General features: G+C 41.2%; 2 protein-coding genes across 2 annotated transcripts; both read left to right on the forward strand.

Annotated features, from left to right (window-relative positions):
* Window positions 1-430: 430 nt before the first annotated feature.
* On the forward strand, window positions 431-11,812 carry ercc3 (excision repair cross-complementation group 3). Its single transcript, XM_071515740.1, has 15 exons — window positions 431-599; window positions 1,326-1,525; window positions 2,214-2,450; window positions 2,958-3,007; window positions 3,099-3,234; window positions 4,166-4,336; window positions 4,508-4,712; window positions 5,447-5,761; window positions 6,515-6,699; window positions 7,958-8,160; window positions 8,270-8,366; window positions 8,718-8,835; window positions 9,002-9,120; window positions 10,493-10,642; window positions 10,784-11,812. The coding sequence occupies exons 1-15, from the start codon at window positions 572-574 to the stop codon at window positions 10,913-10,915; spliced, it is 2,346 nt and encodes a 781-aa protein (XP_071371841.1). The 5' UTR covers window positions 431-571; the 3' UTR covers window positions 10,916-11,812.
* A 1,950-nt stretch (window positions 11,813-13,762) lies between these two features.
* Window positions 13,763-27,050, forward strand: cyp27c1 (cytochrome P450, family 27, subfamily C, polypeptide 1). The gene is made up of 9 exons (XM_071515741.1): window positions 13,763-14,162; window positions 16,210-16,400; window positions 19,881-20,080; window positions 20,623-20,832; window positions 21,578-21,741; window positions 24,399-24,565; window positions 24,829-24,907; window positions 25,142-25,345; window positions 25,533-27,050. Exons 1-9 carry the CDS (start codon window positions 13,872-13,874, stop codon window positions 25,650-25,652), a joined length of 1,626 nt encoding a protein of 541 aa, XP_071371842.1. The 5' UTR covers window positions 13,763-13,871; the 3' UTR covers window positions 25,653-27,050.
* The last annotated feature ends 198 nt before the right edge of the window (window positions 27,051-27,248 follow it).

A 27,248-nucleotide genomic window follows, 5' to 3' on the forward strand; every position in this document is an offset into this window, starting at 1 on the left:
TATGCTGTAAAAATACAAGCGCAAAATTGTCATTGAAGATAATGTGGTTTAAGTTTACGTGCTTGTTAGGTTATATGTCTTTTGGTCTTATCTATAGTTTGTAAAATTAAAAATAAAATACAATAAAACACAAGATTTCACTCCAGGAGAATATACATAATACTCAGTTGAATCATTGAAATAAATATGGAGTGCAAATCTAGCTGTTAAATAGATATTTTTGGAAAAATGTCAATTTCACAGCATACAGGGGATAGAGAAAATAACTGAAACACCTACCTAGTAATCAGTTGCCTTCAGAACAGCATCAATCCTCCTGGCACCAAAAAAAACTTTTAAACACGAGTAACATTACCTAGCTGTCAACAAGGGTTTTATTTTGAAGGTTACGACCGGAAGTCGTGTTTTTGTTTACTCCAGTTGCCTTGACACTGGTGTTGTGGCTGCAACTTTTACATCATCGCAATTCATCTTTGTGGGAATTTCTGTAGAACATCGGGCTAACGTTAGTTATCTGTTTTTTTCTAATATGTTTTGAAAGATATTAGATATCTTTTCACAGGCTTCTAACATGGGGAAAAAAGATAAAGGAGATCGGGGTGAGTAACGTTGCGTTTTAACCTAGCTAGCCAACCTAGCGGCAAGCTGAAGGTGCTACGCAGTTCTCTAACGTTAGATCGCCACAGTACCTGCAATGTTAGCATCTAAAAATGATATAACCTAACTCAAGGTGGCCGATACTTTACTAGCACATAAAAAGAAACGGTATGATCCTGTGTATGAATTCATCTTATCATCCTACCTACACACTTACAGCTCTACATGGTCTTTATACAGTAGCTGTGTGGCAGAGTTATGGCAGAGGGAAGCAAGGTTGCTAACATAAACAAACTCACAAACTCACTACACTGTTTGCTGTGTAGTACAACTGTAGTCTCGCACTTGCAGCCATTGAACATCTCCACTAATGAAGTTGTGTCTTGCTATAGGACAGTTCATTGGTTAATAGTTAAGGGAAGCCATTCTCACCACACTCCTGGAAAGCCCGGAAAGTCGTGGTATTTTAAAATGGTACTTTCCAGATCTGGAGAAGGTATGAACAATGATAAAAGGAAGACACGTTTTGGGAAAAGTCATGATATTTCTTGAATACTGTCAGATGTCACAAAAAGCTGTGGCTGGCCCCAAAGGGATTATGCAGAAGTCATGGAAACGTTTTTGGAATCATCAGTGAAAGGGGTTGGAAACCGTGTACGTCTCTTGTGTCTGTCCATGGCTACTGGATAGTAATGTAAGGTTTTCTGACTCATTCCATCTGCCCACAGACAAGAAGTCCAAAAAGAGGTTCTATGAGGAAGAGGAAGATGACGAAGAGGTGGCGGGCAGTGAGTCGCAGGAGGCCATACCTGCAGCTGCAGGGAAACAGGTGGATGAGTCCAGCACCAAGCTAGATGAGTATGGAGCCAAAGACTACCGAGCTCAGATGCTGCTGAAGAACGACCACTCCTCACGCCCGCTCTGGGTGGTAAGACAGTAGGGATTGTGATTGTTGACCAGGGGTGGAAAGGGTACTAAAATATCTTACTCAAGTAGAATTGTTGTTACGTTGCTGATATTTTACTTACGTAGGAGTGAAAGTACTGGTGTAAAAATCTACTCAAGTAAGAGTAAAAAGTGGTTCAGTAACCTTAAAAGTTACTGAGTTACTTTTGAGAAAAGAGAACATTGATAGATGCGATCTTTCCTATTCAGTTGTAAAAGGATGAGAGGACTGAGTTCAAACTAGATTCTTTTAATTGGAAAAATTAGAAATTACAAAATAAAGTGCAAAAAAAGTAAAGCCGGATTAGTCTTCTCTCTTTACAGACTGACCGTTCACTGCGAATGGCTCCACAATTTGTCAATTTATGATTGCTCAGTTTCTGATGCTTATGGAGAGCCACAAAATCTGTACACTGTAATGGATGTGATTTTAAAATGTAGTGAAGGACAATACTTAAGTAAAAATGCACTTAAGTTAAAGTAAAATTACTGACTTACAAGTACACAAGAAAGCTACTGTAATTAGTTACTTCCACCCTTATTGACTTCTTGAAGTGAGACGTTCAAGAGAAAACCTCTTCCCAATTTGACACAGCATTATAAGTGACTTCTCTTTGTATCTCTCTCTCTCTAGTCTTATTTTTTCTCTCTGCCACGCTCCTCTCCCTCAGGCTCCAGACGGACACATTTTTCTAGAGGCCTTCTCACCAGTATATAAGTACGCCCAGGACTTCTTGGTGGCCATTGCAGAGCCAGTGTGCAGGCCCGTCCACGCCCATGAGTACAAGTTGACGGCGTATTCCCTCTACGCTGCTGTCAGTGTCGGGCTGCAGACCTCTGACATCGTGGAGTACCTGCAGAAACTCAGCAAAACATCTGTACCTGATGGCATCGTGCAGTTCATTAAGGTCTGAGTGCCTGGTGTTTTGAGAGGGAGGGAGGGGGGAGGTTGGATAGATGAGCAAATGTATTGATTTTATTGGATTTGCCTTTATCTTCTAGTAGGGATGGGATGATATACTTATCTCACGATACAATTCAGTGGGGTTCACGATTCGATACAACCACAATACGATGTAATATATAAAAGAGAACAAACTGTTACTGTGCAGAATTATGTTTATTTTTGAGCCGCAAATCTTTCTAGAAATGGCATTGGCGTGCTAGAATGTAAACAACAATTTAAAAATGTTAAAAGTGTAAATAATAAAATTTTGATAGAGAGTTTGTGAAGTTGTGATGCAGAATCATTTGTGATTACTGCAGCAGGATAAAATGTTTTTTTTCTGCCCCACGATACATATTGTCACATTTTTGTATTGCAGTACGTTGAATTTCAATATATCATGCCATCCCTAGTATCCACTAATCATGTGCAGTTATGTTATGTTTTTAAATCCCTCTCTTTTTCTCAGCTCTGCACAGTGAGCTACGGTAAAGTCAAGCTGGTGCTCAAGCACAACAGGTAAAGTAATTTCAACTCTTCCTTCTGTCTTTCCATCCCTCGTTTTCCCTCCAACACGCTTCTTAAATGGTGCCGTTTTTTTCTACCTCAGGTACTTTGTGGAGAGTGCCTTCCCTGACGTGATACAGCGCCTCCTGCAGGACGGTGTGATCCGTGAGTGTCGTCTCCGTACGGCAGAGGGAGCCGACACTGAGCTCATCACTGAGGTCATCCACAGCAAGTCAGCGGTGCGTCAGCCCCCCTCTCCTCTAACACACATTTTTATCACACACACACACACACACCCACATACACACACAAACATTCAAACACATAAGTTATTTAATGCCACATCAACAAAAGAGACACAGGGACATAAACAGTGAACATACATATAGATCTTTTGCTTAATTGTGGAAAATATTCTTAATATACACATGCAATACTAATGGAGTAGAGTGGCTGCCAGTAAAACCTGACACTGAACAACAATGTTCTTTATAATATTTCAGTGCCTTTTGCAAAATCAGGCATGTGATGTGCGCTGAGCAAAATGGGCATCATATGCTGTCACCACCTGTAAGTTTACCTGCCATCGACAAACTAGTCGAGCATTATTTTAAATTTGGCCCACACATAAAAGTCTTGTGAAATTGTTGTAAAATTCTGGAAACTTTCCCCTTTTTGGAAACTTTTGTTAGATTTTGGAATTTGGGAATTTATTCTGTTATTATTGGAGTATTTAAAATATTTTCTTAAATTCACTCTGACTCTAACAGGCTAACACTGTCGCCTTCACTGTTGCCTCTTATGAAACAACCATATGATTTATCTTCTACAGTAAACCTATTCATTGTTACTGAAATGGGATTATGCGCACATTTTACAGGAATAATACTAATACAGTAAGGAATTATTACTTAGGATGCAGGTGAAGAACAAAGTTGGAATGAAAAAATTGATCAGGCCCTGTAGTAAATGGTTAGCATCAGGGTAAGGGTTAGGGTTTTTCTAACCTATAATTTAAAGTACACACTACCTCCAAAACCCATCACTGACAATAACATGTGTTAACAAGTGTTGGCAGAACCCAAACATTTCCAGTTGGGTCTCTTTACACAGAAAAACAACTGTTATGTTCTGACAAATGCCCCTCTCTGTCTCCCTCTTCTCTGACAGATTTCTAAGTCTCTTCAGGACAAGGGTGGCACTTCCGCCTCCCAGCAGACCGAAGAGGGTCAGGCTCCAACCCCCCAGGTTCCTGAAGACATCTTCAGCTACTATGAGCAGATGGATAAGGAAGAAGAGGAGGAGGAGGAGACTCAGACAGTGTCCTTCGAGATTCGACAGGTGTGTGTCTGATTTCATGGTTTTTGCTGTTTAAGTAGAGGAGATCAATGAACAACTTATCTTCCTTACTAATCCAATAAAGATGCAGTTTATATTTTGTGATTCTACCTCCCACTCACCTTTTTTTCTGTTCTACTCTAATCTGTTCTGTTCTCTCCTGGTCCGGTCTAGGAGATGATCGAGGAGCTGCAGAAGCGCTGTATCCAGCTGGAATACCCTCTGCTAGCGGAGTATGACTTTCGCAACGATACGGTCAACCCAGACATCAACATGGACCTGAAGCCCACTGCTGTGTTGCGGCCCTACCAGGAAAAGAGTCTGCGCAAGATGTTTGGGAATGGCCGTGCTCGCTCCGGGGTCATCGTGCTGCCCTGCGGTGAGACAGCTGGTTTGCTAGTATGTGTGTGTGTGTGTGTGAGAGAGAGAGATAGAGAGAGAGGGCTTTTGTTGATTAAACGCTTTGCCTCCCACTTAGATTCTAAGAAGCCCCCCCAAGCCTTTTTTATATTTCCATTAAAAAATAATAGCTGGGTCATTATAGATCACTTAGCCTATATACTGGGCCAAAACATATTCAAAACAGAAAACAAGCATCCCAAATAGTTTGAGGTAAAAATACATGATTTTCAGAGTTGCTGAGTGATAACAATTTAATAATAATTTAATGAGCTTTATTGGCACAAATTGAGTAGTACAGAATGTTGCCAGATCATGTTGGCAATAATATCAGTATATATGTAGGCTAGTCAGAGTTTGGTCACTTTGAAGTTGCTATAATTACAAGTCATGCTCGAAAATGTTTGCACATACTATATTGTTTAAAAATCCATTTTTGGGGAGGCTGAAATCTACAAAAGACTATACCAAGGTTTTCCATCCCAGTAAAGATAAAAGTCTTGGCACAATTTAACAAGCTATACTTACAACCAAAACATGACAACACTTGATACGGAATGTTGAACAAATATTTGCCAGTAGCTAAAATTTTTGTTATTTGAAAATTTGAACAAAAATCTGAATAGTTGTGTTTTTTTAAATTATTTTGTAGCATAACAAAGTATGCAAAAAGCTTGTATGCCTCTATAATTATATTTGCCCTTTCCTTCCCAGGAGCGGGCAAGTCTCTGGTGGGAGTGACGGCTGCGTGCACAGTACGGAAACGCTGCCTGGTGCTGGGTAACTCCTCGGTGTCAGTGGAGCAGTGGAAGGCCCAGTTCAAGATGTGGTCCACAATCGATGACTCTCAGATCTGCCGCTTCACCTCCGATGCCAAGGACAAGCCGATCGGCTGCTCGGTGGCCATCAGCACCTACTCTATGCTGGGCCACACCACCAAGCGCTCCTGGGAGGCAGAGCGGGTTATGGAGTGGATGCGTAGCCAGGAGTGGGGACTAATCATCCTGGATGAGGTGCACACTATCCCTGGTGAGCTGTTACAACATTTCCCATCCAATATTACCTACCCATGTAACCCCTTCCCATGTTATTCTAAGAGTAAGTAAGTAAGAGTATTTTGAAAAGTTCATGTATATTTCCTCCATCCCTTGAGGTAGTATGTGTCCTGATGTCATTTATATGATTAATGTGATTCAGGCTGGGTTTATAAAAAGCACCTAAGCACTCAGACCTTGCTTGGCATACGAATGAATGAATATGGACATTTGGTGGGATTTACCAATGTTATGGTACATACTAGGGATGTTAATAACGAGTCATTTAGTAACCGAGTACTTGTTTTCTATAACCGAATAATATGCAATACTCTTTTCTCCGATATGGGGAGTTTAGTCTGAGTGAATGAGAGTGCAAATGGCTGAGATGACAGTAGGATGCTTTGCTTTAGGTGGTTACGCATACTACTTGCACTTTACAATGTCGTTGGACTATGTGCAATAACTCCATGTTGACTGCATTGGTTTCTCTGCATTATGTGTGTGGTTGGTATACAAACTAATGTTAGACTACCTAAAGTAGACACCAAAGGTAGACACGACTGTAGCCAAGCTTTACTAGGTACATTTATTTCTTTAATATCGCCCTTGTATGTTCAGGAGGTATAACGTCCCTTTTTTACGTATTCACTTGCATTATCCGAGTTTTAAATTTCACTATTAAACTATTGTTTAAATCCCTACATACACAGTGTGGTAACATAATAAATCTGTGTGCTCTCTCTAGCCAAGATGTTTCGTCGTGTCCTGACCATCGTCCAGGCGCACTGCAAGCTGGGGCTCACTGCCACACTGGTCAGGGAAGATGACAAGATCGTGGACCTCAACTTCCTAATTGGGCCGAAGCTGTTTGAGGCCAACTGGATGGAGCTGCAGAACAACGGCTACATTGCCAAGGTCCAGTGTGCTGAGGTGAGTGCAGCTGTTGGTTGGCACCGGAGTTAGAATAAGACAAAGGAACTGAAAGATACAGGAGGAGCAATTGATCCCATCCCATCTGGTGAAACATACATCAGAAACTTGTGGCTGTGCGTTCTTCTCCTCATAGACCGAAAGCAGTTTGATAGATGTTGAGCAGTCTTAAGTTCCTGTTTTTCCAGATTTTTATTTCATCTTATTAAAATGAATAAATAATATTAACACTGGGCTAGTGTCAGTGACTCACATTCATCGGAGTTGGACCAGGAGATATTGGCAGGAATCTATGACCAAATGATTTCTTTGTAATGAAAGAGATGCTGAAGGGAGTTAGAGATGGGGAAATTTACTGATTAAAATCAGTTTAAAATTGCTGCTTTGCATACCTTTTGATACCATATGGGCCAGTGATCCGTGTCCAGGGACCTTTTGGCCGGAGCTACAATTTAGATTCAACACTGAAGACGACTAGGCTTTGCCACCTGGTTCAGTGAAGTCAGTGTCATCTGTTGGATCTCTTCTCAAAACACTTTTACAGACTTTAATCTAAGGATTGATCAGATTGCTTTGCCTATTTTTGGTGTTTTTTCTGTTACTTTTTTTAATATTGATGTTTATTACTAGTTCTTTTTTTATTTTTTTATCTTTTATTGAAGTGATTTGTAAACTGTTTTAGCAAAGTGCTATGCAAAGTTTCTTATTAATATTGGTATTTATAGCTATTATTGGTAACACTTTACAATAAGGGTACATTAATTAAGCATTAACTAACCCTTAATTAACAGTTACTAATGTGTCAGGTAATCGTTTACTAATGGTGTTCATGTTAACTAAGGTATTCATTTATACATTATTTAATAGTCATCTTTATAAACTATTAAATAATAAATGAATGCGTATTAAGCATTAACTAACCCAATTAATGTACCCTTATTGTAAAGTTACCCTATTATTATTATAATGACTATTACATACACAAAATATAGGTTAGGACTTATATAAGAGGGTTGAGTTTAACTTTATTTCTTGAATACTATTACATTTATGTGGTGGCTCTGATGCAACTAGACACAGTAAACCACAAGAAAATAACCCATTATAGCATATTTAGATAAAGTAAGCTTAGGCTACTGTTTTTGTAACTGCATATAATGATCACTCTTGGGTTGGGAATTGTACACCGTGTTTGCAAAATGCGTGGATGGGATGGGATGAACTCCCTGAAGAAATGACCCATGTCTCTGTCCTTCAGGTGTGGTGCCCGATGTCTCCGGAGTTTTACAGAGAGTATGTGGCCATTAAGACCAAGAAGCGCATCCTGCTTTATACTATGAACCCCAATAAGTTCCGTGCCTGCCAGTTTCTCATTCGCTTCCATGAGCGGCGCAATGACAAGATCATCGTCTTTGCCGATAACGTCTTTGCCCTGAAGGAATATGCCATTCGCCTCAACAAGTAAGTCATTTACAGTATGAGCACTCTCATTGTTGCAGTGTAATCGGCTAATATATTTGCGAAAATATGCTTCATGTTTTTGATTTTCCTCTCTCACTGCCCTCTCAAGGCCTTACATCTATGGTCCAACCTCCCAGGGGGAACGTATGCAGATCTTACAGAACTTTAAACACAACCCCAAGATCAACACCATTTTCATCTCCAAGGTAAACCAATCAATATGGTATGGTCTTTTATATTCTGTTAGCTTCTGTACCATAATATTGCTGCATCATAATGTCCCTCACATTGGTGCACTTTGGTTTTATATATAAACATATCAAATAAATGCTCATATTTAAAAAAAATCCAGCAACAGTTGAGGAGAATGGATGCTAAAGCTTAGGATTTTCTTAAATATAATGAAAGATCGTCTCTGACGGCCTGAGTTTCAGGCTCTGTGTAGGAGGCGACCTGAAGCATCTTTTTGTCTGATAAAGCAATTATTGCATCTTTGTATGGAAATCGCAGTAGTAACATTGCACGTCAGTGAATTTGTATATTCTGCCACCACGCAGGTTGGAGACACCTCATTTGACTTACCAGAAGCCAATGTCCTGATCCAGATCTCCTCTCATGGCGGATCACGCAGGCAGGAGGCCCAGAGGCTGGGCAGAGTGTTACGAGCCAAGAAAGGTCAGTCCCCTCTGCCTATCCAAACAGCCATGACAAAGCACACATGGTATACTTTTTTTTTTTTTTTTTTAGCTTTTTTGCATATCTGTCACACATGGTCGCTTATCTTGCGTACCTACACCCATGCACAAAGACACTCAGTCTCACTCCTTGTCCACCTATTTAGGGATGGTAGCAGAGGAGTACAATGCATACTTCTACTCGCTGGTGTCCCAGGACACACAAGAGATGGCTTACTCCACCAAGAGGCAGAGGTTCCTGGTGGACCAGGGCTACAGCTTCAAGGTGCGTTAACCTCTGCAGCGTTCAGTCGTTCTGGGTCGTTCCATCCGGCTCAACACAATCCAGCTTTCTCCAGCCAGCCACTCCACATCCGCTCACACGTTTCACCTTAGCACCTCCACACAGTTTCACGCCCTTTGTGTCTCCACAAAAATTCACACGTCTAATCTCACCCAGTTCACATACCAGATCACACCTTTCTTTCATGTGGCTCTGTGTGACCCTTTTTTTGTGTTGTTGATGGTCCAACATTTGACACATTCCCTACTTAGCTTCACAGTTTGGCACAGTCACACTAGACGATTGTAACACTGATTCTTAGCCCAGCCGGACTACACAATCGTCAGGTCGGGGGAGGTGGACGGGGCACTCAGTCCCGATAATGGGTGCAGATGATCCATATTTGGCCCTGCTGATGACTCCAGACTATCCGGAGCCCGACGAGATTTTTTCAAATGTGTTTGGTTTCATCTGACCCAGTTTGGTTAGGCTTGTGTCGTTTGAAGTGGTCTAAGACTCACCAAAACTGAAATCTGATAGTGATCCTGGCAACAGCCAGTGGGAGTTTAGCTCAAGGGGGAAGAAAAAGAGAATGAGCTGGAAGAGAAATCAGTTTTAACAACAACTCCCACTCACGTAGATGGTTTACATCAGCAGAGATTCCCAGCTCCTCTTGCTCCGTAATTGATAAGCTGCTATACAATTTTATATGGAGGAATAAATCTCATATAAAATGGCAACATTCCTAGATAAATCCACATAATCCACATATGTATGCAAGTAAAAATTAAGCAAAACAAGTCTCATACAAAATTCTTCATTAATATTATCCTTGCAATCATGTCAGTTCAAAATACATTTGTAACATAAATGTAAACTGTAGCTGCTTTACCATGAAGCAAGAAACGATAGAACACATATTTCCTAAACAAATTTACAGTGAACTGTTTTGGACAAATGGAGGAATGTTTTTGAATGTCAAGATCAGGTAGTGTGAGATCCTCATCTTCACCTCACATTGCCCCGTCACGTAGTGTGCACAGCTTCCAGATGGGACAGCAAGCATTTACTCAGGACTAGCCATTTAGTCTGTATTGCCCTCGTTGGGCAAAATTTGAACAGTCTTGTAGTCGGTCCTAGACTTGACACATTCATCACATTCCTACTTTATGAATTTGTCAAATTCATTCACTCACTTAGCTTCACAATTTGGCATATTCACAGCGAGGAAGGCTTTCTCCATTGACACATTCAAACATCAACCATGCAACATAATGAATGATTCATTTTTTTGATCATCATTTATAGTATGATCGTCCCTCACATGTATTGTCCAATTCCCTCTTTACCTTGCTATGTTCCTCTCCTCTCTCAGGTGATCACTAAGATGGCAGGGATGGAGGAGGAGGACCTGATGTTCTCCACCAGAGACGAGCAGCACCAGCTGCTCCAGAAGGTCTTAGCTGCCTCAGACCTGGATGCCGAGGAGGAAGTGGTGGCGGGGGAGGTGGGCGTACGACCGCAGGTGAGGGTCCAAACTTCAAACTTACAAAATACTGACTCAGAAAGCACATGTCGTTACTTTTGCATGCTTTCATATTTTTTGCTTTGTTTCATATTGTTCTTACGCCATATTTTTTTCTCTCTCTCCCCGCTTCCCAATCAGTTCTCGAGGCGAATGGGCACCATGAGCTCCATGTCGGGTGCGGATGACGCCGTCTATATGGAATACCGAGGCAGCAAAGCCTCCGCAGTGGGCAAGAACATCCACCCGCTCTTCAAACGCTTCCGAAAGTAGATGACTCAAACCCGGCCACCTACTGGGTCACTCAGAAAGCTACAGGGTAACAGAACTAAGGGAGGGACCAATAATATATACTGAGGCTAAGGACCAGTTGGTCTTGAGAGGGAGAAGAACTGGAGATAAGCTGAAGCTGAATATTAAATGATGTACGTTGCTTCTTTCTGATGGATGATGGATAATGATGGTGTTGTTGTTCATCTGGTTAAGAAAGCGTGAAGAGGGTGAGGGTTCTGTGTGAAGACTAGCTAATGCCCTCTGGTCTCAGTTGCTCTCTGTGACAAACCTTACATCCCGGATGAGCTCCATGTCCCTCCGGAACGATACCTAATGAGAGAGAGTGCTTGCTGAAGTGCGACATAAAGTTGATATTAGCCTTTAAAGGACAGCAAAGGGTCAACTTTCATTTTGCTTACTTCTATCAGTCAATTGGGGAAATAACTTGTCTGATATTGTCTCAGAGCAAGAGTTAGCGGTTGCTTCACGAAGAACACAGCTGTGACCAGTTGTGTGAAAAACAAAAGGATATAATATGAAGTGGACTTTTGTCTATGCAGCTTTTTGTAAATGTGGCTACATTTTACACATTAAAACACAAATTACGGTAAACCCACAGGCAGTGGACAGTCATCGGTCCCATACTAAGTAGCCCCATGTGTTTTCTTAAATTTGATGTAATTTTCAGTAATGTGTTCTGTTCAGGAATTTTCTTCTGTAAAATCTTCTGGAATATTTATTTTTTGTTAAAGAAGCATTTTGTGGTAAATATGTTTTTGCCATAGATTCTCAAAAGGATGTGAAACCAAGCAAATAATATTTTTAAGTGTTAATCAGATGTTTTGGCAAGAAGAGATGATTCAGCTCTACCTAAAAAGTCTGATAAAAGAATAAAAGTTGTAAAAGTTTTTGTTTTTCCTTTCTTCAAACAGTTTTAATGAGCTGTAAGGGAAAAATCTGTCCACAACATTAATTACAGGAGGCTTGAAGAAATGTTAGTCTCTCAGGGAATTAACAATGATGGTAACATCAAATGTGTTAAATACAGTAGAACTTGATGTAGTGCATTGCTGAATACATTTTTAGTGCCATTTTAAAACTTTAACAGCTGGCAGTAAACTGGAGCATTACAGCCATGTAGATCAATGCATAAAAACCCTCAGGATTTAGTCAACATGTATAAATAACTGCTATTATTGCCAACAATTGATAGATTTTGTCGCTATTGATTACACATTAAGTTTTTCTTTAATTTTCCCAGTACACTACTTTCTTTTAATTTGACTGAGTAAAGAAGTTGTACAGTTATGTACAAGATGCATTTTTCATGGTTTAATGGAGGAATGGCAGGAAGGAGGGCTGTGGAGCTTTATTTGGATTTGGCACGAGTCCAAGCCAGGGCCGGGGAGGGGAGATGGGGTCCACTTACCCCTCAGCTTGAAGACTTGAAGATATTCCAAAGGGAACATCCGCAGCCTGGTGCCTTGTGGCAGCTGCCAAAATGGTGAGCGTGGGAAAATACCCACCTCTGCCCAGCCACCCGTCACTGAACCACAGTGTGACATGAGGAGAGCAAGATTCCCCCTGAAGAGCCCCTCTGCAGCCTGGCCCCATTGCTTTAATCCCTGTTTCTGGTCCTCTAGGCTGAGTAAAAGCTCATTGGTTCTGGAGGACGCTTTTATCACAAAGTAGAGAAGTAGTGGGGTAGATGTGAATGAAAGTGTCCGCCAAGATGGGTAGAGAGTGGAGTGGTTGCTTGTGTCAGAGTAGAGCAGGAAGATGACTACACAGAAAACAAATCAGAATAGGAATAACACTGTTCAGATGAGGGTAATAAAGGCAAACTATATTAAAAAAAACTGCCTGACCCAGACTAACTCGAGATCAATTCTAAAGGTTGACGAGCCTAAGTCTATAACAGTCTTTTCTAATGCAAATCTTAAAATTGCTGAATTGATATACAGTACAACAATGGCATACATGTATTTACGACTAGGAATGCATACCCAGTGTAGCCTGTAGGCTACTTAAAGCATGGTCTGCTAAAAGTTTCAGAAGAAATATCATGTTTTTCTTATTGATCATCATACAAAGTCAATTACTCATACTGTTTTGGACTCAGTATTACTCTAGCGGGAAAATGATTTCCTTTCCTTGATACAGTGTAATTCTAGAAAAGTAGGTCCCTGGATTGTGAAGAAAAGGGGGCAAAGGTGTGTGTGTGTGTGTGTGTGTGTGTGTGAGAGAGAGAGAGAGAGAGAGAGACTTGCTACCAGATATGTTTCATTGTGTTGTACGTTAATGTTATAATGTCAGGGATGGTAATTATCTACAAAAATGTCTACCATGCATTACATATGAATCTATGTAATGTCCAGCGTTTTGCATATAGGCCTACTGATTTTTCTTATTCTTTATTGTTCCATTTTAATCTATATTGTACATTAATTTATCCTACGCTATTGTAATATGAGAGAGAGCGAGAGAGAGCGAGAGATTTTTACAATGTTTTATTACCGAAGTATAAACTTGTAATTTGGCTTCATGTTACGTTACTCTAATCCTCCCCTGTCTCCTTCCTGGGGAAGGTGGGGGGCTTGGACACACAGGTTGATTGATTGGTGATGTAACTGTGTTTTGGCACGTTGTAATCCACTCCTTCCCGATGGAAGGAACCCAACAGCTTTTTTGGGTGGAAACGCCCACTCCCGAATACAGAGTTATCCCTCCCTTCTTTTGAAGCGAACATCCAATCCTCTTCCGCTCCTTAGGTTGCACAAGCAGCTCTTTAAAAGTACACCACAATACAATCCTATCTAACATTACATTACCACACGCAGAGGACCGGTTTCTCACGTGCGAGGAACATGCATTTGCAGATGTGAACTCCGCGTTGAAAGACAAGGACTTGATCAAAACTTTTTAAGCAAGAAAACAACAAGAAAAGATTCAGACAATGGCACGTCTGAACCATATTATAAATGTATGCTGCAGGAGTTTGCAAAGCGACCCGCTAAACAGGCAGTTGTCCCTCTTTTTGCGCGCCTTGCACAAATCAGCAGCCAGCAAGGCGTTACGGATCTCCACGGATGGAGAAGAGGCGATGCCCGAGGGCTTGATCACACCGGAGAATGTCGGCGAGAAAACCAGCATCAAGTCCCTGAAGGAGATGCCCGGACCCAGCACCACATCCAACTTGATTGAGTTCTTCTGGCGAGACGGGTTTAGCAGAATTCACGAAATCCAGGTAATCACGTCTGTTTGTCTACCTTTAGGTTTGCCCTTTCGTCCGACGGCCCGGGGCCTGTGTGTAGATAAAAAATATTCAAGGTTAAGTCGTATCTTTGGCCTTTTTCCCCTTGGCAAATTTGATATTAGTCTCAGTCTCGCCGCCAGCAGTTTTTGCCACCTATGCGTAAAATGGCACGGACAGTTGCGTAAAAGCGCATCAGGAGTCTGGCCACTGGTCAGCTGTCCCAGTCAAGGTATGTTAACCCAGAGAGTTTTGTAATAGCTATATTATAGAGTCAACTAAAACACTGAGGGCTGGTTGCTCGGACATGGATTAAGCCTAGTCCTACACTAAAAACTTTACACCGATGGCGATCTCCATTGAAAATGAAATCCTTAATCAAGTACAAACTGAATCCATTTTCGACCAACCAGCCCTGAAAGTTCGTTTACTCATTGAAGGGTGAACATGGTTTCAGCAGGTAGACTTACTACAAAAGCGCTTTGATCGCAGTCAACAATTAGAGAAGCTTGGAGTGGGAAAATGTGCAAATTAGTTTAAATCACAGTAGGCAATAATCTTATCAGGATAGCTACCGGGTTCGTTACCTCACAGAGTAAATCAGTGGGGGACAATGTATGAATCTGCTTTTGTAAATGGAAATGTTTTTATATAATGTCATCTAATCAGCCCCATTTTCTGTCTCTGTACTTTTAATAAAAATAGAAGACCCTCACACCTCCTGTTTAATTTAATTTCTATTTTTATTATTTTTGTATTGTATTTTATTTTGTTGTGTTTTCTTCCCTATTATTATTATTATTGTTATTATTATTCTTTTTTCCCCAAACATTAAGTAGGCTATTGGTATTGCAGGCTAACTCTTATCAGTGCTATTTTCTATTTCTTCCTTACCCACCCACCCCACCCCAATTTTTCAAGCATTTGTTCCATTAAATAAAATGGAAAAATGAAAGGGCTTGTATTTTCACATTTCCATTTTTTTTTTATTTTTTTTTTTATTGTCTTTTATTTAGCACAGGAAGCATTGCATGATATCTACTTGCTGGCATTGTTCTGTAAGAGTATCAGCATGGTTTGATTTCCCATTTTACTGTAAGTTACACTTGCATAAGAAATGTTTCTTCATTTGATGTGGAAATCTAGGCCAAATGACAGTGAGGGGGTAGCACAATAGGCTGATAATATTTCAAAAAATGTTCAAAAATGTTGTTCCAAAATTAGATGTCCACCATCATTACAACATTAAGGTACTTTTGGATGCTGGGTAGCAAGATTTAACTGAGGACACTCGTACAGACTGGATCCTCTGGAGATATTAAATGACACATAATAATCACATCAATAACTTTTAAGCATACTCCTCCAATATTAGCTGACCTCAGGATCTGCTGTCAGAACTGGCATCCAGGTTTTTTGTTTTTCCCAGTTCTACTGATAATTTCCCTCTTTCTAGATAGAACATTTTTTAAACTTTTAGGGTTTAGGTAAGTAAGAAAAGTAGTGAAGTAGTAGTAAAAGTAGTGAAAAGTGATTGGAAGCAGCAGAATAGAGCAGCCAGGTTTGGTAGATTGCCATCCATAATATATAGATATAAGATCTTCTATTAAAATATCACCGTAAGAAATAAATATATATCAAAGTGTAATATATTAACAATAACATTGTGTTGCTGAAAAGTACTCCATAAACATGATTGGTTATGCATTGATACTATAGGGTATTTTCACTATTGAAATTATACATTGCTAATTACCATACCTAACATTAGTTACGAAATGCATACTTAAGCTCAGTAATGTAATTTTATTATAAGTACTCAGCATAATAAAATTACATTACTGAGCTGAAGAATGGATTGTGTTACAATTCTCACCAGTATGATTGATGTTTGGTTTTAAAAGAGCTGTGGTTTAAGAAATGTAGCAGAGCTTTGAGATTGTGACATGTGAAAGCTCATTGAAAAGTTAGGTTTCCAGATCTGAGATTTGCTCCAGCTCCTAACAATATCTGCTTGAATTTGTGGGAATTTGCTTTGTAGAATGAGCACAGGCAGAAGTATGGGAAGATTTTTAAATCCCGGTTCGGACCCCAGCTGGTGGTGTCGGTTGCAGATCGGGATCTGGTGGCTCAGGTGCTGCGGGCGGAGGGTGTGGCCCCTCAGAGAGCCAACATGGAGTCCTGGAAGGAGTACAGAGACCTGAGGGGCCGTTCCACAGGCCTGATCTCAGCGTGAGTCCCGTTCCACCTTTGACCTTTGACACCTAACTTCCAAAATAAGCCACTCAGAGGGCCAGATAGGATGATTACTCTAGTTTCTGTGTTTTTGCACACATGTACTGTATGTGTTTCTGACAGAGTGTGTGTGGGTACAGCACAAAATTTCTTGAACTAACTTGGTATCCATGCTAAATTTAGAGTTTCATATCACTGTTGTATATGTAGGAATTGTTAACAGGGAATAAGTCTGGCGAATTTTGTAGTGTGCATCCACCCTCAGTGAAAAACCACAGTGTGCATGCTCTTTTACTTCTCAATAGTCTACTTTTGTATAATTTTATTTATGTGTCACTCCTCAACATACAGGTCAAACAGAGCAACAAACACAGTACCCCAATAAAAAAGGAGGTTGAGGACCACTCTTTTAAAGTTATGAGACACAGGCTAAAAATAATACACATAAAAAAATACTAGAATACATATATATATATATACATATGTATATACGTATATACATACACACAAATATACACACACATAAGTACATACATTCGTACAGATACATTGATACACATATACATACATACACACACAGAAAAAAAATATAGGTCATATTACACACACACAAACACAAAGAATATAAAACAATCTTAGTATTGCATTATAAAATTTAGACACTGAATGAATGAACGTCTTCTGTTAAGGATGAGGTGGCAAGCTTTGGCACATTGGGTTGATACAATATTTACCAGCTAAAACTACACACAATTTATTTAAATCATCGTACTCATTAAAATTTGCAGCATGGTTTGAAAGTTGAAAAAATAATTCAGAATGAATGTCTGTATAGAGTTCACAGTGTAAGAGTACATGGGCTTCTGATTCAATAGAACCATTATTACATAAGGTACAGAACCGTCTATCGGCTGGGTGTTTGTGTACCTACCAGTTTCTATAGCTAAAGGTGCAACTCCACATCTGAATTTAGCAAAGGCGCTTCTGTGCTGCCTTGATAAGATACTTTGTACATATGGCTCTGTATCAAAAGCACTTTTAAATAGGAAATAAGTGCGCAGTTTGTTACCCTCAGGTTTATTTATTAACTGAAACCATTTCTGTTCATCACTCTGGCACTGCAATGTCAAAATTCTTGTCATTTCTTGAATAGACTATATCTGTGCGGGCAAGGTGGGACATATGCAAGGAGCTAAAAAAAAAAGTTCTTGCAGTGTACATATAATTTTTTACATTAGTCAATTGGGAAGCCCACAGAAACACACGTTTACAGAGTGGACTATCAGGCATGCTACAAAGCCTCTGCCAATTCTTGAAAATACATGACTACTGGCGTTGCCATAGAGTTTTCCAACCCATATCACCCTGTATGGCAGCAGTTGGGGTGTATTTACCAACTCCTAAATAAAATCTGCATGCTCAATTAAAGATAGCATTAACACAAGAGTAGCTTCTGTAACCCCAAACAGCAGCACCATATGTCAGAATGGGTAAAACCAGAGATTCAAACAGTTTGGTAAAACATGTAAAAGGAAGGCCACCCATAGATTTACATTTGGCTACGATAGCACCCAGAGCTCTATTTGCATGCATTGCCAGATGCTTAACGGTTTTGTCAAAGTTTAGAAACTCTGTTAGGATCAGCCCCAAATATGTATACTCCTTAACGACTTCTAGTGGTGACGGGCCACATGAAAATCCGAACAAAGTTAAGGGAGCTGATGGGTTCCTAAAATGCACCACCTTTGTTTTGTCAACATTTATGTTCAGTTTCCAATCCTCACTAATATGCTGGTTCAGGGGGAAGTCAGGGTTAGTGTGTACATTAACTCTGATCTGGGTCCTGGAGTCACTACGATGGGTGGATAGAAACAGGCCGGCTCTAAAATAGTTTTTTTGTCAGTCTGAATAGACCCATCAGGCCCCAGGACCTCCCAGGGGATGTGGTAGTGGCGTTTGCAACAAACACCAAGCTGGTTGACATGTCGCCAGAAGGCCCTTGGGTCAGTGCTCTCGAGTTCTTGAATATTTTCCCGCTGTAGTCTCCAGTGGTGCCTTTTAGCAGCTTGGACTGATCGGTCGAGCAGCCTCTGTGCGTCCCTCATTGCAGCTTTGGCCCGCACCTTTACGGGACCAGGAGGGCAAGATGTCCATTGCTTCTCCGCTGAGCACAGACTGCTCCATAGCAAGGAATGTTCCTCTGTCCACCAGACTTTTTTAGTCCTCTTCTTTTTGTTTGAGCGACCAGGTTGAATAGTGACGTCCCTGTGGGGGATCTGTTCTCGCATCTCCTGTTTTACAATGTCACAAAACTGTGGATACACAGAGTCCACAGTAAGCTGATTAGCTGCCGAGGCCTCTAACTGTGCTACACAGTCCTTCAGTGCTGCTTGACATGTGTCACTTGACAAGAAATTGTCAGGAATACTGGACAGATTAAAAGTGGTAAATGAGACCCCCTGCTTTTCCCTCTGGTAGGCTGACTGGGGGGGAGGTGTTGACAGTGCCGGAAGAGCCATGGAACATGTAAGACAGGAGTGGTGATTACCCGGGATGTATCAATAATAGACACAGCCTGCCTGTGTAAAGAGGTCCCTGCTCCTAATTACATTAAAGTTACCAAACCAGTCCAAATTTTCATAGGGAACCAGTATATAATCAACAACTGATAACCCCTTGATTGACACACATGTAAAGTCATTATTGCACTAGTTTCTCCCATTTAGAATACAACAATTTGCACTGATAAGAAACTGAAAAAGCAGTTCACCATAAGAGTTTGATGAGACGTCCACTATATTCCGTTCTCCAATGGCATCCACCCCCTCAATATAATCCTGAGCATTTGCACACCGGCTGTTGAAGTCACCCATTATGAAGAAAGGGCCAAGTTTCTGGAATCTGTAGACATTTGTCAGGAGGTTCTCACAGAAGTCTGCTGCATCCACCTGCCTGGTGGAGTTGGCTGGGGGTAGATAGCAGACAGCCACAGAGAGAATGTGGCTTATATGTAGGTGGGGTTTAGCAGTCAGTTTAATCCACAGGATACCTTCCACAGAGTCATCAAGAGTTTCACAATGATAGTCCATACATATTCGGTCAATAATAAATATGCCCACTCCGCCTGATCCAGAACGCGCCCAAATGTGAAGTTTGGTCCTGTTTTGTACAAACCAGCTGTATCCAGTAACGGATGCTACTTGAGTTCCAGTCAGATGCGTTTCTGCCACTCCTATTATATCCAAGCCAAGGTGGTGTATACACTGTGAACGTGTCTTATTATTGTCAGATGATGTGTCGGTGTTCCAGCTTTGTACATTTCCATTTGTATGCCTATGAACTTTGAAATACTGTACTATAGTTTCTGTACAATAGTTTCACCACTTTAATTCTCCATTAAAACAATCTTGCATTAAAGGAAGACAATATCTGAGAAAGCTCACAATTCATCTTGTCTCCTGTATGTTGTTTTTCCAGCGAGGGAGAGGATTGGCTGAAGATGCGGAGCGTGCTCAGACAGCTCATCATGCGTCCGCGCGAGGTGGCGGTGTTCTCCGACGACGTCAACGAAGTGGTAGATGACCTGGTGAAGAAAGTCTGTATGCTGCGCAGCGAGGAAGCTGACGGAGCGAGTGTCCACAACGTGAACGACCTCTTCTTCAAATATGCCATGGAGGGTTGGTAAAGAGCGAAGGGGTTGGGTTGGTCGCAGGGTGGGTTGAGTTAGGACAGGTGCAGTATAGATGAGGGGGAGAAGGAGGGCAGGCAGGCAGGAAGAGGTAGAGAAAGACAGAAAATAGATGGTAAAATTAGTAAGATGAGTGTGTCTATACTCTAACCATGATATTCAATACTGAGGCTTATGTTGTAATGCTCTCAGACTCAGGATTGTCACATAGTGATACTTGCCAAGCACTGACATTCCATAGGCAACTGCTAGAATTGTCACTGCTGTATTATTTATGCTAAAAAAAAAATCATCTCCTTGCTATGTTTGATGCAGAAAAAGCTTCTTATTTTCACAGACCAAAGCACCTCTGAGTTTGTCATTAAGATTAACAGACTCCAGTGACTCTTACATGTAAATATTACAAAATCCTGGGCAAGAAATTATTGCAGCAGCTCTTCTGGGGAAAGAATCAGTATAGCAGTTTTAGTACAGAAAAGACTGTTGAAACTCTTTATTCCTCTTACCTCTTCCCTACCTTTGTCTTTACAGGTGTGGCAGCCATTTTGTACGAGTGTCGGCTAGGCTGTCTGGAGGAAGAGATTCCCCGGGATACTCAAGACTACATCACCGCGCTGCACCTCATGTTCAGCTCCTTCAAGACGACCATGTACGCCGGGGCAATCCCCAAGTGGCTGCGGCCCATCATCCCCAAACCATGGGAGGAGTTCTGTAAATCTTGGGACGGCCTCTTCAGATTCAGTAAGTAGTTTACAGATTGTTTTCTTTGAGAACTTTTTGGTAGATGTTGCCGCTGTTGTTTCCAGTGAATTGACTACTTACACCTCAATGGGAGGTCATGTGCTCTCATATTAAGATTCGCTGTTTTCTGAGAAACCGAGAATGTGGTCAATAAAGTCTTAGTTTAGCTTTCATGATGTCTTGAAAGAATTATTTTCACTCCTAGAAACAAGTGGGACAGAGAAAAATTATGTCCTACATGCCAATTTTTTTCTTTTAGGCTTTGTTTTCAGAATGCCATTCTCCAGTTCAGTGAGTTGGTGCCAAGTCCTTTGAAAAAATTCTTGTAAAAGCTCCTTAGATGCGTAAACATGTTATAGTAATATAACCATAATATAATATATAGTAATATAACCAGGAAGATTAGCTGATTGCCACGGCATCAGCTAATGGGGATCCTTAAATAAACAAATAAACAAATAGTAATGACATCATGTCTTTTTTTAAATAAAAAAACTGTAAAAATTAGATTTGGTTAAGAATTAGCTGAAATCTTGAGGATAAATCGTTTAGCATCAACAGAATGGAATGCAGAATTGCATATAAATCTATACTGCTGTGCTATACTGTGGGAGTATGGGGTCCCTCTGTTACATAACCTGTCCTCCCCTCTCTTTCCTCCCCTTCACTACCCTCCCTCATCTCCGCTCCTTGCCTCCACTCCTTTCTTTCCCTCTTCATTCATTCTTTCTCCGTCTGGTCCCAGGCCAAATCCATGTTGATAAGAGGCTGGGGGAGATCAACGCCCAGCTGGAGCGGGGAGAGGAGGTGAAGGGGGGGCTGCTCACACACATGTTAGTTACCAAGGAGATGAACCTGGAGGAGATCTACGCCAACATGACGGAGATGCTGCTGGCCGGGGTCGACACGGTGTGTATGTGTGCGTGTGTGTGTGTGTGTGAATTCAGGGAGAAGTGTCAATGCATATCTGTAGAGAGGGGAGGGTTTGGTAGAGAGTATTGTGTGTAGTTGAGGAGTGTAAAGGTGCAGTGAGTGTGTGTTCAGCGAGGTGTAGGGGCACTGTGAATTGTGTGTGTGTGTGTGTGCATGTGTGTCAGTGTTGAGTTTCAAGGCTTGGGTTTCTGGCGCCACATCTATGCCTGTGTAGCTGTGCCAGCGTCAGGTCAGAGCGGTGAATCGGGGGGTTACAGAGTATCCCACTGACAAAGTTGTTCTCACTCAGATTTAGTTTCTTCTCATTTGTCTTTGCCTGTTAGATCTACACAGGGGGGCTTTTGTCTTTTTCTCTACCAGACATCTGTGTTAGGCAATTGCGTGCTTGTATGTGTGTGTGTGTGTGTGTGTGTGTGCATGTGTGTGTGTCTCCACATCATACAGTATGTGGGTCAAACAGTGCTTTCAAATAATTGTTACTGTTGGTACCAGATGTTTTCTTGCCACATATAGGAAAATACAGCGAGTGACAGAAAAAGAAAGATGATCTCAGGAAATTATTCAAAAGTCAATTCAAAAATATTTCTCTGTGATTGAAAACTTACCTGCCTCTATCTGAACTGTCCTGATGCAGTAAAAGTCCTCCCATATTGTACTCTAAGGATGTAAAAACACACTCAAAAAATATATTTGGAAATGTTATTTGACCCTTGTCTGTTACGTGTGTGCGTGCGTGTGTGAGTATGTGTATGTGTGTCTACTGTGTGCACAAATGCATAGTTATGGCTAGATTTGTTTTGGGTGCTGTCAGATTAACGAGAATTATCGAGGTAGGGGGTTTTTGCATCGAGCTGGGGCCGCGGGATGAAAGGGTGTGTGTGTTTTTGTTGAACTTGTTGCAACGGCCACATCCCGGTAGGGGGTGGGCTTAGCTGAGCCATTACCTGACCTCATGGTGCATTTGCCTTTACTCAGCACACACAGGAGCTGTCAAGACACGTTAGCCACAGCCAGAGTTATAGCACAGGCTGGGCAGAGGTGAGATGAGGGGGGGGGAGCCTGAGGAAGAGGGACACTTCTCAAAAAACGGTAAAGACGAGGGTAGTGGCGTGATGAGGGGGAGGGAAGAGGAGCCGAGCGTGAGACGAGTTTTTGAAAAAAGGACAGAAGATGTGGGGGGATGGAGAGGAGAGCGGGGGGAAGCCATGTACAGCTGTGTTTGGATGAGTTTTCATCATATGATTCCTCTCTGGCTTTGTTTGAGGTGTTGCCAGAGTCTGTGCCAGCTGGGGTTGATTAGGAACAAATGGGGTTGGATGGGGAGTGTGTGACGGCCGAGAGGGAAAGAGAAACTTGGGAAAGGCAGAGGGGCGAGGGAGGTGGAAGAGGCAACAATGAAAAAGATGGTGGTGAGGGGGCAGGGGGGCATAAACAAGGGGGAGACTCTTGGGCAGATATTCTTTTCATCCTTAGTTAGTCCTCTGGGAGACATTGACCTCAGACTGGCCTATGGAGTCTATTTACTGTGATGTTAGCAATAACAAGATCTCCAGATATATCTATTGAAATGCATGGGTGTAAAAGCGAGGAGGCTGGTTGGAAAGTGGATGACAGAAAAATAATTGGTAAAGAACTAAGATGAGTGTGGTGTGGTAATAAGGCATACAGCACAGTCAGTAGCAGCATGGCATGAATACAGGGAAGATGACGTGTTTTCACTGCTCATTCGCCCACGTGCTGAGTAGAATTTCAATGGTATTGACGTGTGGGCACATTTCTTCTGAATGAGTCAGAAAAAAAACACGTAGGACAATTATGGCCAATGAGATAAGTAACTGAAAGAGACGTGAGAGTGGGAGGGGTTGGTTTGAATAAAGGAAAGAGGAAATTAAAATGATGAGGGTTTGTCTGAGAGGAAGGGAGAGCGTGACACGAGAGGTGATGATTGAGACAGAAACAGATAAGGAGCGTGTTGTGGAGAGAGAGTGAAAGATTGGGCAATGTACTGGGGATTTGAAGGATAGAGGGAGATAGCACTAATGTAAGCTTACATACTGTACTAATAGAACTCTATGATCTTAAACACTGATTATGAATTATATTTTTTAGTATTTTGAATATCCATTACATTCAATCTATTATATTTCACCTAAATTGGATGGATGTAAAACTGTTAAGACGGGTGCAACTGAACATGTTTATAAAATGTGCAGCAGTCAGTTGAGAATGGGTGAGTGAGATGGATATGACTGATGTAAGCTAGGGATAAGGAGCTGAGAGTGCAGCTGGTGATGTGACCTATAGTGTCACCGTCCAGTCCCCCCCCCCCACCGCCCACTGCCCCCCCAAGCCCTCCTCTGTTTCCTAACACTTATGCAACATCATACAAGCTCTTATGTCAGCTCATAGTTGAAGTTCTTGCAAAACACCTTGCAAAACATCAAGAAAGCAAGGCAGCATCTCTAAAAGTCTCAATGATGCTTTTTGATGAGAGTTAATGATATAATATAATGAACCATCATACCCAACCTAAATCCAAAGAGCAATTAATACATTTTCTTAAAAATAAAATACTCTATCTCTCTCTCTGTCCGCTTGTCTCTCTGTTTCTTTCACCACTCTACCTCTCCTAGACGTCTTTCACCCTGTCGTGGGCCAGCTACCTGTTAGCGCGTCACCCTGAGGTGCAGCAGCAAATCTATACAGAGGTGACGACGACTCTGGGACACGGGACCGTCCCCACAGCTGATGATGTGCCTCGTCTGCCTCTTATCAGAGGCCTGGTCAAAGAGACTCTCAGGTGCAGATTGCATGCAGCTCTCAACTCTCCCAACTTGCTATCTGTTGTTGTCTCTCATGTTGTCATGTTTTTTGTTTGCTTTCACTTGAGCTGTTAGAAACAATTTAGCAATAGATTATGTAATGGAGTGCTTGCCTTTGCCCCATATCTCCCTCTCTGTTTCTTTCCCTCTTTCTCTTACCTTGGAGTTAAACTTTGTGAGAAGAAGAGTAATGTATATGGCTGTTGAATAACAGTCTTTGTGTGCCCCTCCCTGGGAGCAGGCTTTTTCCAGTTCTCCCTGGCAACGGACGGATTACCCAGGATGACTTGGTGGTGGGCGGATACTTCATCCCCAAAGGGGTAAGAGTGATACGGAGCCTCCGGCGACATAATAGATGTGGGTCCGGAGTGTGCATGTGTTTAAGAAAAAGCTGTCTTTAAGAATCAGCCAAAAACATTACAGTGGAAACAGATGTAACATGATCCTGCATTACTCATGCATCTCGCTTTGTCTCTCTCTCATACAAATGCATGTGCAACAGCCAGCTGTTTTCATTACACCACTAGCATTTTTCTCTCTCTTCACTTTGTTAGACTCAGTTGGCCCTGTGTCACTACTCTACATCCTTGGATGAGGAGAATTTCCCTGGTGCTTCAGACTTCCGGCCTGATCGCTGGATACGGAAAGACACCACAGATCGTGTCGACAACTTTGGCTCAATCCCCTTTGGCTACGGCATCAGAAGCTGCATCGGCAGGAGAATAGCACAGCTGGAGATGCACCTGGCACTCGTAAGGGTACGGGATTACATCCACTCTTACCCACAAATGTACACACACACACAAATCTGGCCACGCCAATTTGTCCACAAATGTACCTGTAAGCATACCCACTTACAAATCCACTCATAGAAAACATTTGACTTGAATATGACAATGAATTATACCGGTTGATTGACAGTTTTGTGTTGTTTTCCTTGTTCAGCTCATTCAGAAGTTCCACATTGGCGTTTCCCCTCTCACTGCTGATGTCAAGGCCAAAACCCACGGCCTGCTCTGCCCTGCTGCTCCCATCAACCTGCAGTTTATCGACAGGCAGGACTAGACACATACTCCTTTCTTTAAGGTCTACTGTATATTTTACGTTTGTCACTATTAGAGGGTTTGAACACATCTGCTTTTTAGTATGCCTTCCCTGTTGGATCACAAATTATCATTGCCGGTCTGTGACTGAGGTTTTACTCAGGCAAGAAATGTGTTTTACCTTCTACTGTTTGATAATGAAGAGGACACAAAAAATAGTACTGGAACAACGATGTAAAGACAAAAGCTGTTCTTTATTTGTTTATTGTTTGTAGTTACTGAAAACCACAGCAATGTGTTTGGACTGTTACTCCTTCCATTCGTCCTATTTAAAATAGTGAGTGGAAAAATGTTTTATAATCTAAATACTTTACACTGTATCTTTTCGCATGAACGTGCACGCATGTGCACACACAAACACAAAGATTATTACTTAATCACATTGTGTTGTTTCCTCCCCGAGTTTGAGAAAGTGATTCTCTGAGAATGTTGAAGGGCGACACTGAATGTACTGAAGACTTGCTGTTTTATTAAGTGTGGTATGTTAAATCACTTAAATGGCATTGCATGTTTTCCATCAAAGTATATCAGTTATACATTAAGCATACAGTTAATTGTTAAAGGGGTTTATGCATAGGATCACAAAGGAGTAGGACATTATAATGCTGGCTGAAAGATTTTGCAACATAAGGTCCTTTGGCTCATTCTTTTGGTTTTTGTTGTGGTTTTTTCCACATCCTGTGAGTTCCTATATAGATAAAAGATGATGTAACATAAATAAAAGCCTGGCAGACAAAGTAAGTGAACCCGTATTTGGTAAAATTTCATTTAAACCAAATTTAGCTTAAAGTGTGAAATACATGGTTAATTAATTGGGCTGATATCAAGCAAAGCAGGCCTCAACCATCATCCAACTGCTGCCATGCTTTATGTTGATAATGGGCCATTCATCACAGCTAATAAATTAGGCTAATGTTCTTAATGAACTCAAGACGAAGATTAGCCTAGCAAATTAGCACTGATTAATGAGCCATTATTAACACAGAGCATAAATAATGAAATGTAATGACTTATCTGGTGTGTCACATAATGTCATAATAGGGTATGCAATGATGAAAACATTTCTACAAACTCTCTGGTTTATATATTGTTTGTATATGAGTACAAGCAACAAAAACAACAAAGGTTGGTTAAATCATGATTTGTTGAGAGAGATATTGTATGTCATTGAACAGTTTGTTGGAAAGGGGAAGCGAAGAGGTGTGGGAATGTGCCATTTTGATGGGTCACACTGGTTTGCATAGTAGAGGAAAACAGAAACATTTATAAGTCTGTCTATTTATCCACTCTTGTGTCTTTCTGTTCCTGTTTCCTTTTTGTAACCTGTACATTTCTACTGTAGTTCCAGTGAAACTGGGAGCTAATAAAAATGATCTAATGATTCTTTTAATCAGTGTGTGTCATTTTCTGTCAAGGGGTACAAAAGAATACTTGTAAAAAGTCAGTATCTTGTAAAAGGCAGTGTATTAAATATAGAGCATGACCAAGCAACAAATCAAAGTTATCGGCTATAGATCCATAATACTACAGTCATAACCACTGAGCCATGAAAGAAAAT

The sequence above is a fragment of the Centroberyx affinis genome, unplaced genomic scaffold, assembly GCF_046629955.1.
Source record: "Centroberyx affinis isolate AG114_WGS23_722 - 3 ecotype Tasmania unplaced genomic scaffold, CSIRO-AGI_Caff_v1 ptg000367l_1, whole genome shotgun sequence".
In the NCBI taxonomy this organism is placed as follows: Eukaryota; Metazoa; Chordata; class Actinopteri; order Beryciformes; family Berycidae; genus Centroberyx; species Centroberyx affinis.